The sequence below is a fragment of the Xenopus tropicalis genome, chromosome 8 (genome assembly GCF_000004195.4).
Source record: "Xenopus tropicalis strain Nigerian chromosome 8, UCB_Xtro_10.0, whole genome shotgun sequence".
NCBI classification, from domain to species: Eukaryota; Metazoa; Chordata; class Amphibia; order Anura; family Pipidae; genus Xenopus; species Xenopus tropicalis.
The window spans coordinates 133,903,205-133,915,325 of record NC_030684.2 but is presented as its reverse complement, the minus strand read 5'-3'; the positions used below and the strand labels follow the sequence as shown (position 1 = coordinate 133,915,325).

The window sequence follows — 12,121 nt, the reverse complement described above, 5'->3', positions numbered from 1 at the left end:
GTCGTACAGTAGTACAGTGGTATAGCCATACAGTAGTACAGTCGTACGGTAGTATAGTTGTACAGCAATACAGTCGTACAGTCGAACAGTCGTACAGTCGAACAGTCGTACAGTCGTACAGTCATGCAGTAGTACAAGTCGTACAGCACTACAGTAGTACAGTCGTACAGTTGTAAAGTCATACAGTAGTACAGTAGCACTGTAGTACAGTCGTACAATTGTACAGTAGTACAGTCGTACAGTCATAAAGTAGTACAAACAGTCGTGCAGTAGTACAGTAGTGCAGTCGTACAGTAGTACAGTAGTGCAGTCGTACAGTAGTACAAACAGCCGTACAGTCATACAGTCGTACAGTTGTACAGTAGTACAGTCATACAGTCGTACAGTAGTACAAAAAGTCGTACAGTAGTGCAGTCATACAGTAGAACAGTTGTACAGTAGTACAGTCGTGCAGTCGTACAGTAGTACAGTTGTGCAGTAGCACAGTAGTACAGTAGTACAGTCGGATAGTAGTAAAGAAGTACAGTCGTAAAGTAGTACAGTCGTACAGTAGTACAGTCTTACAGTAGTAGAGTCGTACAGTCATACAGTAGTATAGTCGTACAGTCATACAGTCGTACAGTAGTACAGTGTACAGTAGTAAAGCCGTACAGTAGTACAGTGTACAGTCGTAAAGTCGTACAGTAGTACAAACAGTCGTATGGTAGTACAGTCGTATGGTAGTATAGTCGTACAGTCGTACAGCAGTACAGTAGTACAGTCGTACAGTGGTACAGTCGTACAGTAATACAGTAGTACAATTGTGCAGTAGTACAGTCGTGCAGTAGTACAGTAGTACAGTCCTACAGCACTACAGTAGTACAGTTGTAAAGTCGTACAGTAGTACAGTCGTACAGTAGTACAGTCGTACAGTAGTACAGTCGTACAGTTGTACAAACAGTCGTACAGTAGTACAGTAGTACAGTCATACAGTAGTAAAGTAGTGCAGTCGTACAGTAGTACAGTCGTACAGTAGTACAGTCGTACAGTAGTACAAACAGTCGTACAGTCGTACGGTAGTACAGTCGTACAGTAGTACTGTTGTACAGTCGTACAGTAGTACAAAAAGTCGTACAGTTGTGCAGTCATACAGTAGAACAGTTGTACAGTAGCACAGTCGTACAGTAGTACAGTAGTACAAAAAGTCGTACAGTAGTGCAGTCATACAGTAGTACAGTAGTACAGTCGTACAGTAGTACATTCTTACAGTAGTACAGTCGTACAGTTGTACAGTAGTACAGTTGTACAGTAGTACAGTTGTACAGTAGTACAGTTGTACAGTAGTACAGTAGTATAGTCGTACAGTAGTAGTCATACAGTAGTACAGTAGTACTGTCGTACAGTCGTACAGTATTACAGTATTAAAGTATTACAGTAGTACAGCCGTACAGTCGTACAGAAGTACAGTCGTACAAACAGTCGTACAGTAGTACAGTCTTACAGTGGTACAGTCATACAATAGTACAGTAGTGCAGTTGTACGGTAGTACAGTCGTACAGTAGTACAAACAGTCGTACAGTCGTACAGTCATGCAGTAGTACAGTAGTACAGTCGTACAGCACTACAGCACTACAGTAGTACAGTCGTACAAACAGTCGTACAGTAGTACAGTCATACAGTAGTACAGTAGTGCAGTCGTACAGTAGTGCAGTAGTACAGTCGTGCAGTAGTACAGTCGCACAGTAGTACAGTCGTACAGTCGTACAGTAGTGCAGTCATGCAGTAGTAAAGTAGTACAGTCGTGCAGTAGTACAGTAGCACAGTAGTACAGTCGTACAGTCGTACAGTAGTGCAGTAGTGCAGTCATGCAGTAGTACAGTCGTACAGTCGTACAGTAGTACAGTAGTATAGTCATGCAGTTGTACAGTAGTACAGTCATGCAGTAGTACAGTCGTGCAGTAGTACAGTCGTGCAGTAGTACAGTCATGCAGTAGTACATTAGTACAGTATTACAGTTGGACAGCAGTACAGTAGTACAGTCGGATAGTAGTACAAAAGTACAGTAGTACAGAAGTACAGTAGTACAGTCATTCAGTAGTAATGTCGGACAGTAGTACAGAAGTACAGTAGTACAGCTGGACAGTCAGACAGTAGTACAGTCGGACAGTAGTACAGTCGGACAGTAGTACAGTCGGACAGTAGTACAGTAGTGCAATCGTACAGTAGTACAGTCGTACAGTAGTACAGTTATGCAGTAGTACAGTAGTACAATCGTACAGTAGTACAGTCGTTCAGTAGTATAGTCGTACAGTAGTACAGTAGTGCAATCATGCATTAGTACAGTCGTGCAGTAGTACAGTAGTACAGGAGTACAGTTGTACAGTATTACAGTCGGACAGTAGTATAGTAGTACAGTAGTACAGTCGGATAGTAGTAAAGAAGTACAGTTGTACAGTCGTACAGTAGAACAGTCGGATAGTAGTAAAGAAGTACAGTCGTACAGTCATACAGTAGTACAGTCGTACAGTAGTACAGTAGTACAGTCGGACAGTAGTACAATTGTACAGTAGTACAGCAGTACTGCCATACAGTAGTACAGTGTACAGTCGTAAAGTCATACAGTAGTACAAACAGTCGTACGGTAGTACAGTCGTATGGTAGTATAGTCGTACAGTAGTACAGTGGTACAGCCATACAGTAGTATAGTTGTACATTAATACAGTTGTACAGTCGAACAGTCGTACAGTCGTGCAGTAGTACAGTCGTACAGCACTACAGTAGTACAGTCGTACAATTGTACGTTGTTAAGTCATACAGTAGTACAGTAGCACAGTAGTACAGTCGTACAGTAGTACAGTCGTTTAATTGTACAGTAGGACAGTCGTACAGTCATAAAGTAGTACAAACAGTCGTGCAGTAGTACAGTTGTACAGTCGTACAGTCGTGCAGTAGTACAGTCGTACAGCACTACAGTAGTACAGTCGTACAGTTGTAAAGTTATACAGTAGTACAGTTGCACAGTAGTACAGTCGTACAGAAGTACAGTCGTACAAACAGTCGTATAGTAGTACAGTCTTACAGTCGTACAGTCATACAGTAGTGCAGTCGTACAGTAGTACAGTCGTACAGTAGTACAGTCATGCAGTAGTACAAACAGTCATACAGTCATGCAGTAGTACAGTAGTACAGTCGTACAGCACTACAGTAGTACAGCCGTACAGTCGTACAGTCATACAGTAGTACAGTAGTGCAGTCGTACAGTCGTACAGTAGTACAGTCATGCAGTAGTACAGTCGTGCAGTAGTACAGTCGTACAGTAGTACAGTAGTGCAGTCATGCAGTAGTAAAGTAGTACAGTCGTGCAGTAGTAAAGTAGTACAGTCGTGCAGTAGTACAGTAGTACAGTCGTACAGTCGTACAGTAGTGCAGTAGTGCAGTCATGCAGTAGTACAGTCGTACAGTCGTACAGTAGTACAGTAGTATAGTCATGCAGTTGTACAGTAGTACAGTCGTGCAGTCGTACAGTAGTACAGTCATGCAGTAGTACAGTCGTGCAGTAGTACAGTCGTACAGAAGTGCAGTCATGCAGTTGTAAAGTAGTACAGTCGTGCAGTAGTACAGTAGCACAGTAGTACAGTCGTACAGTCGTACAGTAGTGCAGTAGTGCAGTCATGCAGTAGTACAGTCGTACAGTCGTACAGTAGTACAGTAGTATAGTCATGCAGTTGTACAGTAATACAGTCGTGCAGTAGTACAGTCGTGCAGTAGTACAGTCGTGCAGTAGTACAGTCATGCAGTAGTACATTAGTACAGAATTACAGTTGGACAGCAGTACAGTAGTACAGTCGGATAGTAGTACAGAAGTACAGTAGTACAGTAGTACAGAAGTACAGTAGTAGAGTCATTGAGTAGTACAGTCGGACAGTAGTACAGTAGTACAGCTGGACAGTCGGACAGTAGTACAGTCGGACAGTAGTACAGTAGTGCAATAGTACAGTCGTACAGTAGTACAGTCATGCAGTAGTACAGTAGTACAATTGTACAGTAGTACAGTCGTTCAGTAGTATAGTCGTACAGTCGTACAGTAGTACAGTCGTACAGTAGTACAGTAGTGCAGTCATGCATTAGTACAGTCGTGCAGTCGTACAGTAGTACAGGAGTACAGTTGTGCAGTAGTACAGTAGTACAGTATTACAGTCGTACAGTAGTACAGTCGGATAGTAGTAGTAAAGAAGTACAGTCGTACAGTCGTACAGTAGTACAGTCGGATAGTAGTAAAGAAGTACAGCCGTACAGTCATACAGTAGTACAGTCGTACAGTAGTACAGAAGTACAGTAGTACAGTCGGACAGTAGTACAGTAGTACAGTTGTTCAGTAGTACAGTAGTACAGCAGTACAGCCATACAGTAGTACAGTAGTACAGTGTACAGTTGTAAAGTCTTACAGTAGTATAAACAGTCGTACGGTAGTACAGTCATATGGTAGTATAGTCGTACAGTAGTACAGTGGTACAGCCGTACAGTAGTACAGTAGTACAGTAGTATAGTTGTACAGTAATACAGTTGTACAGTCGGACAGTCGTACAGTCGTGCAGTAGTACAGTCGTACAGCACTACAGTAGTACAGTCGTACAATTGTACGTTGTTAAGTCATACAGTAGCACAGTAGTACAGTCGTACAATTGTACAGTAGTACAGTCATACATTCATAAAGTAGTACAAACAGTCGTGCAGTAGTACAGTAGTGCAGTCGTACAGTAGTACAGTAGGGCAGTCGTACAGTAGTACAGTAGTACAAACAGCCGTACAGTCATACAGTCGTACAGTTGTACAGTAGTACAGTCGTTCAGTCGTACAGTAGTACAAAAAGTCGTACAGTCATACAGTAGTGCAGTCATACAGTAGAACAGTTGTACAGTAGTACAGTCGTGCAGTCGTACAGTAGTACAGTTGTGCAGAAGTACAGTAGTATGGTCGTACAGTAGCACAGTAGTACAGTAGTACAGTGTACATTCGTAAAGTCATACAGTAGTACAAACAGTCGTACGGTAGTATAGTCGTACAGTAGTACAGTGGTACAGCCGTACAGTAGTACAGTCGTACAGTAGTATAGTTGTACAGTAATACAGTTGTACAGTCAAACAGTCGTACAGTCGTGCAGTAGTACAGTTGTACAGCACTACAGTAGTACAGTCGTACAGTCGTAAAGTCATACAGTAGTACAGTAGCACAGTAGTACAGTCATACAATTGTACAGTAGTACAATTGTACAGTCATAAAGTAGTACAAAATGTCGTGCAGTAGTACAGTAGTGCAGTCGTACAGTAGTACAGTAGTGCAGTCGTACAGTAGTACAGTAGTACAAACAGCCGTACAGTCATACAGTCATACAGTTGTACAGTAGTACAGTCGTTCAGTCGTACAGTAGTACAAAAAGTCGTACAGTCGTACAGTAGTGCAGTCATACAGTAGAACAGTTGTACAGTCGTACAGTCGTGCAGTCGTACAGTAGTACAGTTGTGCAGAAGTACAGTAGTATGGTCGTACAGTAGCACAGTAGTACAGTAGTACAGTCGGATAGTAGTAAAGAAGTAAAGTAGTACAGTCGTACAGTCGTACAGTAGTACAGTCGGACAGTAGTACAGTAGTATAGTCGGACAGTCATACAGTCGTACAGTAGTGTAGTAGTACAGTGTACAGTAGTAAAGCCGTACAGTAGTACAGTGTACAGTCGTAAAGTCGTACAGTAGTACAAACAGTCGTATGGTAGTACAGTCGTATGGTAGTATAGTCGGACAGTCGGACAGCAGTACAGTAGTACAGTGGTACAGCCGTACAGTCGTACAGTTGTACAGTAATACAGTAGTACAGTTGTACAGTCGTGCAGTAGTACAGTAGTACAGTCGTACAGTAGTACAGTCGTACAGCACTACAGTAGTACAGTTGTAAAGTCGTACAGTAGTACAGTCATACAGTAGTACAGTAGTACAGTCATACAGTCGTACAGTAGTACAGTCGTACAGTGGTACAGTAGTACAAACAGTCGTCCAGTCGTCCAGTCGTGCAGTCGTGCAGTAGTACACTAGTACACTAGTACAGTCGTACAGCACTACAGTAGTACAGTCGTACAGTTGTAAAGTCGTACAGTAGTACAGTAGTACAGTCGTACAGTAGTACAATTGTACAGTCGTACAATAGTACAAACAGTCATACAGTAGTACAGTCGTACAGTAGTACAGTAGTGCAGTCGTACAGTAGTATAGTCGTACAGTAGTACAGTCGTACAGTAGTACAAACAGTCATACAGTTGTGCGGTAGTACAGTCGTAGAGTCGTACAGTAGTACTGTTGTACAGCCGTACAGTAGTACAAAAAGTCGTACAGTAGTACAGTCGTACAGTAGTACAGTAGTACAAAAAGTCGTACAGTAGTGCAGTCATACAGTAGTACAGTCGTACAGTCGTACAGTAGTACAGTCTTACAGTAGTACAGTCGTACAGTTGTACAGTAGTACAGTTGTACAGTAGTACAGTAGTATAGTCGTACAGTAGTAGTCATACAGTAGTACAGTAGTACTGTCGTACAGTCGTACAGTATTACAGTATTACAGTAGTACAGCCGTACAGTCGTACAGAAGTACAGTCATACAAACAGTCGTACAGTAGTACAGTAGTACAGTCGTAAAGTCATACAATAGTACAGTAGTGCAGTCGTACAGTAATACAGTCGTACAGTAGTACAGTCATACAGTAGTACAGTAGTACAAACAGTCGTACAGTCGTACAGTCATGCAGTAGTACAGTAGTACAGTAGTATAGTCGTACAGCACTACAGTAGTACAGTCGTACAAATAGTCGTACAGTAGTACAGTCATACAGTAGTGCAGTCGTACAGTCGTACAGTAGTACAGTCGTGCAGTAGTACAGTAGTACAAACAGTCGTACAGTCATGCAGTAGTACAGTAGTACAGTCGTACAGCACTACAGTAGTACAGTCATACAGTAGTACAGTAGTACTGTCATACAGTAGTACAGTCGTACAGTAGTACAGTAGTACAGTAGTACAATAGTACAGTAGTACAGTAGTACAATAGTACAGTAGTACAGTAGTACAATAGTACAGTCGTACAGTAGTACAGTTGTACAGTAGTGCAGTAGTACAGTCGTACAGCACTACAATAGTACAGTCATACAGTCGTACAGTCGTACAGTAGTACAGCCGTACAGTAGTACAGTCATGCAGTAGCACCCAAAATTATACAGCCCTAGCATTTTATCATCTATAAGGGAGAAAAATTCAGAGTTGTCCCCTGCTCTCATAAATTATACATATTAACATATAGGGCCCTGGATTTACCATCAGGTGGGATAGTAGTGCCAGGATACCCTTAGTAATTTGCATCAATAATGGGCCCGAATTTGTCATTTTTATTTCTTTTTTAATTCACTTTTTATTCTCTCTCTTTATCTCTCTCTCTACTTGGAATGTAAACTATTACATGGTTAATAGAGTGTCAGTTACGCTAGCAGCCAGGCGATGGTTTGAAGGGACGATTGGAAGAATAAATGAATCACTTTACAAATCTAGTTTTAATAAATAAAAAAACAAATACAAAAGTATTGTAGAAGTGATACCTATATTGGCTATACATTGCAAGCTTTCAGAGCTCTAAGGCCCCTTCGTCAGGCATAATACATCTTCCTAATCTGGTTGTTGGACTCCAGCAATGAGATACAACTTTACATTTCAGGTGAGAGAGGCCAAATAGAAAATCAAATAGCCGATAGTTTCATATGGTGCCAGTTCAAGCCTTCATTGAGAGCCAGCATCCACTCAGGGCCTCCCTTATCTTATAAAGCTTAGGCATTGCCCCCAGGTGTCCCTAGGGAGCCATTCTCCATTAATTTAACCATAACTGACTGGGTCTCATCAGACACTGCCCTTAGCCCCTATGAGGGCAGCCCAGTAGTTATGGGTGAAATGTTTCGCCAGGCACGGATTCGCAGCAAATTTTCATCTTTTGCCATTGGCGGGTTATTTCATGAAACGGATGAAAAAATTTGCCTTGGACAAATTTGGTGCACGTCCAAAAATTCTTGCCAGCGTCAAAAGAATAGCTGCACAACAAAAGAATAGCCGCGCAACATAAAATAGCTGCGGCCAACAAAAGAATAGCCGCAGGCAACCAAAGAATAGACGTGGGTGACAAAAGCATAGCCGTGCAACAAAAGAATAGCCGCGGGCAACAAAAGAATAGCCGTGGGCAACAAAAGAATAGCCGCGGGCAACAAAAGAATAGCCGTGGGTGACAAAAGAATATCTGGGCGACAAAAGAATAGCCGGGTGACAAAAGAATAGCCGCGCAACAAAAGAATAGCCTCGTGAGACAAAAGAATAGCCTTGCAACAAAAGAATAGCCACGGGCGACAAAAGAATAGCAGCGCAACAAAAGAATGGGCACACAACAAAAGAATAGCCGCACAACAAAAGAATAGCCGTGGGCAACAAAAGAATAGCCGCGGGCAACAAAAGAATAGCCGTGGGTGACAAAAGAATATCTGGGCGACAAAAGAATAGCCGGGTGACAAAAGAATAGCCGCGCAACAAAAGAATAGCCACGGGAGACAAAAGAATAGCCTTGCAACAAAAGAATAGCCGCGGGCGACAAAAGAATAGTCACGGGTGACAAAAGAATAGCCGCGGGCGACAAAAGAATAGTCACGGGAGACAAAAGAATAGCCTTGCAACAAAAGAATAGCCGCGGGCGACAAAAGAATAGCCGCGCAACAATAGAATAGCAACAGACGACAAAAGAATAGCCGCGGGTGACAAAAGAATAGCAGCGCAACAAAAGAATGGGCACACAACAAAAGAATAGCCGCGCAACAAAAGAATAGCCGCGCAACAAAAGAATAGCGACAATTTTTTTTTGACGTGCACCATTTTCGCCGTTTCACAAATCTTTTGAAAGATTTGCAAATTTTTCAGCAAAGCAAAATGGGACAGATTCTCTCATCACTAGTTATGGAACCAGTTCTGGAAAGTGCTGAATAAACAACCTAAACTGTTCCTTTATAATACCATTATCCCCTTCCATTGGGTCTGTCATTGGGTGTGTGAATTCCTTGTCTTGTTAAGGGGAATTTATTTCATGGCAAATAAACATCTTTTTGTTTACTTTTTAGGCCAAGAGAATTTCAGAGGAGGAAAACCATGACTCTTGCCATTAACATTAAATTGTGCAAATAACAACATTGCATGGTTCTACAGCCGGCCTCCACTATGCCTTAATTGGTCATTGCAAAAACATTGGGACTAGGGACTGTTATCTCAGGAATTTTGTAAAGCATTGCATTTTTCCATTCCCCCCCCCCCCCCAAAGTTCTATATAATGAAGAATTTTAAATGACATTAAGATGTAAAAACAAGATTGTTACACTATGTATAAAAATTTACCCACGTATTAGAACATTACTTGGTGCCCCCCCCCAATGTAAATACAGATACTGACTTGGGGGTACATTTATCAGTTGGGTATTCCTACTGTACTATCAATTCAAAATTCTTACTTATCGTCGTCAGTGAACATTAGAGATTCCATATAACAGATCCCCAAAAGAACGACTGCTCTGAGCTACTGAATCCCCTAGTCAGCTATGGGCAATGTTTACATATTGTTAATGGTTTTTTACCTGCTCAATTAATATTGATTGTGATCATTATGAATGGAAGACGTGCCGAAGAGTTAGAAGAATTGCACTCTATACCACTTAGACTGTAAGCTCTATGGGGCAGGGACCTCCTTCCTACTGTGTCTCATACCACAGGGCTGTGTATTTATACGTATTTATTGTATTTATGACACTTGTTCTCCCTGTGCGTAATTGTATATATTGTACAGCGCTTTATAAATAAAGTTATACATACAAACATTTCATTTGTTGGAAATCAAAAAATTGTTATGGATCCAACAAATCTGATTGATCTTTTAGCCTGAGTAATGGAAGCACAGATATCAGGGCAGAGCTGAACGAGCACAAACTTAGGAGAGTGTCTACTCAACGGTGCACAGAAGACTTTGGTGTGCAGAAAACATAACAGACTTGTTTTGCTGGAAAGTCTTTGCACTCTGGCACCACCTAGAGGCAGGATTTAACACTTTAAAATGGTGTCTGGACATGGTGAGACAAAATGTGAAAACTTGCTGGCTGCATCTCTGCCTACTAACTCCAATTTCATATAATGCTCTATATCAGTCCTATCCAACTTATTACATGAAGTGGGGCAATTATTTCTCATACAGTATGTTCGAGGGCTGATGAAGCCCATAGAGTCTATGAGCAGGCTCATTTATTTTGACGCCGTGACTATTTATTTTGATGCTGTGGCTATTTATTTTGACGCCGTGACTATTTATTTTGACGCCCACGACTATTTATTTTGACGCCCGCGACTATTTATTTTGACGCTGTGACTATATATTTTGACGCCGTGGCTATTTATTTTGACGCCGTGACTATTTATTTTGATGCCCGCGACTATTTATTTTGACACCCGCGACTATTTATTTTGACGCCATGACTATTTATTTTGACGCCCACGACTATTTATTTTGACGCCCGCGATTATTTCTTTTGACGCCGTGACTATTTATTTTGACGCCGTGGCTATTTATTTTGACACCGTGACTATTTATTTTGATGCCGTGGCTATTTATTTTGACGCCATGACTATTAATCTTGACACACGACTATTCTTTTGACGATTTTTCCGCTGCAAATTTTTTCATCCGTTTCGCGAAACAATCCGTGAATCCATGCCTGGTGAAATATTTCGCCCATCACTAGCCATCACCCATATCTCTGCTAGATGCCAGATTTCTGGTATGTCTGGGGTTAATGGAACAGTTCAGTTTAAAAATGAAACTGGGGAAAATAGACAGACTGTGCAAAATAAATAATATTTGCAATATAGTTAGTTGGGCAGAAATGTAATCTATAAAGGCTGGAGTGAGCAGATGTCTAACATAATAGCCAGAACACTACTTCCTGCTTTCAGCTCTCTAAGCTGTTAGCAGTCAGTAACCAATCAGTGACTTGGGGGGAGGCCTATATTGGACATAACTGTTATGAATCTGACCTGACTAACTGACCGTTATGTCCCATGTGCCCCCCCACTAAAGTCACTGACTAATTAAGAGGTTAGAGATCTGAAAGCAGGAAGTAGTGTTCTGGCTATTATGTTAGACATCTGCCCACTCCAGCCTTTATAGATTACATTTTGCCTAACTTTGGTAGGCTGTGCAAAATAAAAAAATAAAAATACTTCTATTTATTTACCCACACTGAACTGTTCCTTTAATGCCTCTAGTGATTAACGGCAATGGTTTCTGGCATGTCTGAGGTTAATGGTGATTATTCAGGTTCTAAAGTGATTACTGGTATTTCTGGGCATAATGATGTGTATTTACTCACTCTACTTAATCAGCCCCCCTAGATACAAGCTGTGGGCGCTTGCTGGGTTTTGCCGATAACTTATTTTCCTAGAAATCATCTATCAGGCCTGGCATTACCCTGGCACCTAGTTACTATGTACAGGCTTTGCCTAGGAAACAGCTTGCATTGGGCTGATGAACTGAGAGTTTCCTGCGGACGACCATGAATAATGTGTCCCCAATAAAACTTTATAAGAAAGACAGTTTGTCTGTGAGAGAACGTTAAACCACAATCTGACACCTGTTACAGAGATCTTTTACAGCACAAAGCAGAAACCCACATTCTGCCAAAGCAATGAGGCAGCGCCACCCAGTGGCCCACACCGAGGCTGCAAGCTCATTCTAGGCACTGAGACTCACAAGTCAAGCTTATGCTTTGCTGGAAGTACTTCTGTGCGCTGCAGTTCATGTAAATGTAGGAATTCAATGATTTTTGACATTCCTTTTCAAAATTGAAAACTATAGATCTGTATAAATCAGTTTTATTATTACAGAGAAAATGGAATTATTTAAACATGAAATAAACCCAATAGGGCTGTTCTGCCCCCAATAAGGGGTAATTATATCTTAGTTGGGATCAAGTACAGGTACTGTTTTATTATTACAGAGAAAAGGGAATCATTTAACCATGAAATAAACCCAATAGGGC

At 41.4% G+C, this 12,121-nt stretch overlaps 1 protein-coding gene across 1 annotated transcript in view; it reads left to right on the top strand.

Moving 5' to 3' along the window:
• The window catches only part of LOC100494293 (major histocompatibility complex class I-related gene protein-like), a 36,363-nt gene extending 26,454 nt beyond the window's left edge, over positions 1-9,909 (top strand). The window contains exon 6 of the mRNA XM_018096955.2: positions 9,164-9,909. Coding sequence (XP_017952444.2) covers positions 9,164-9,195 — 32 coding nt within the window. The 3' untranslated portion in view covers positions 9,196-9,909. The remainder of the gene's footprint in view (positions 1-9,163) is intronic.
• Positions 9,910-12,121: the final 2,212 nt, after the last annotated feature.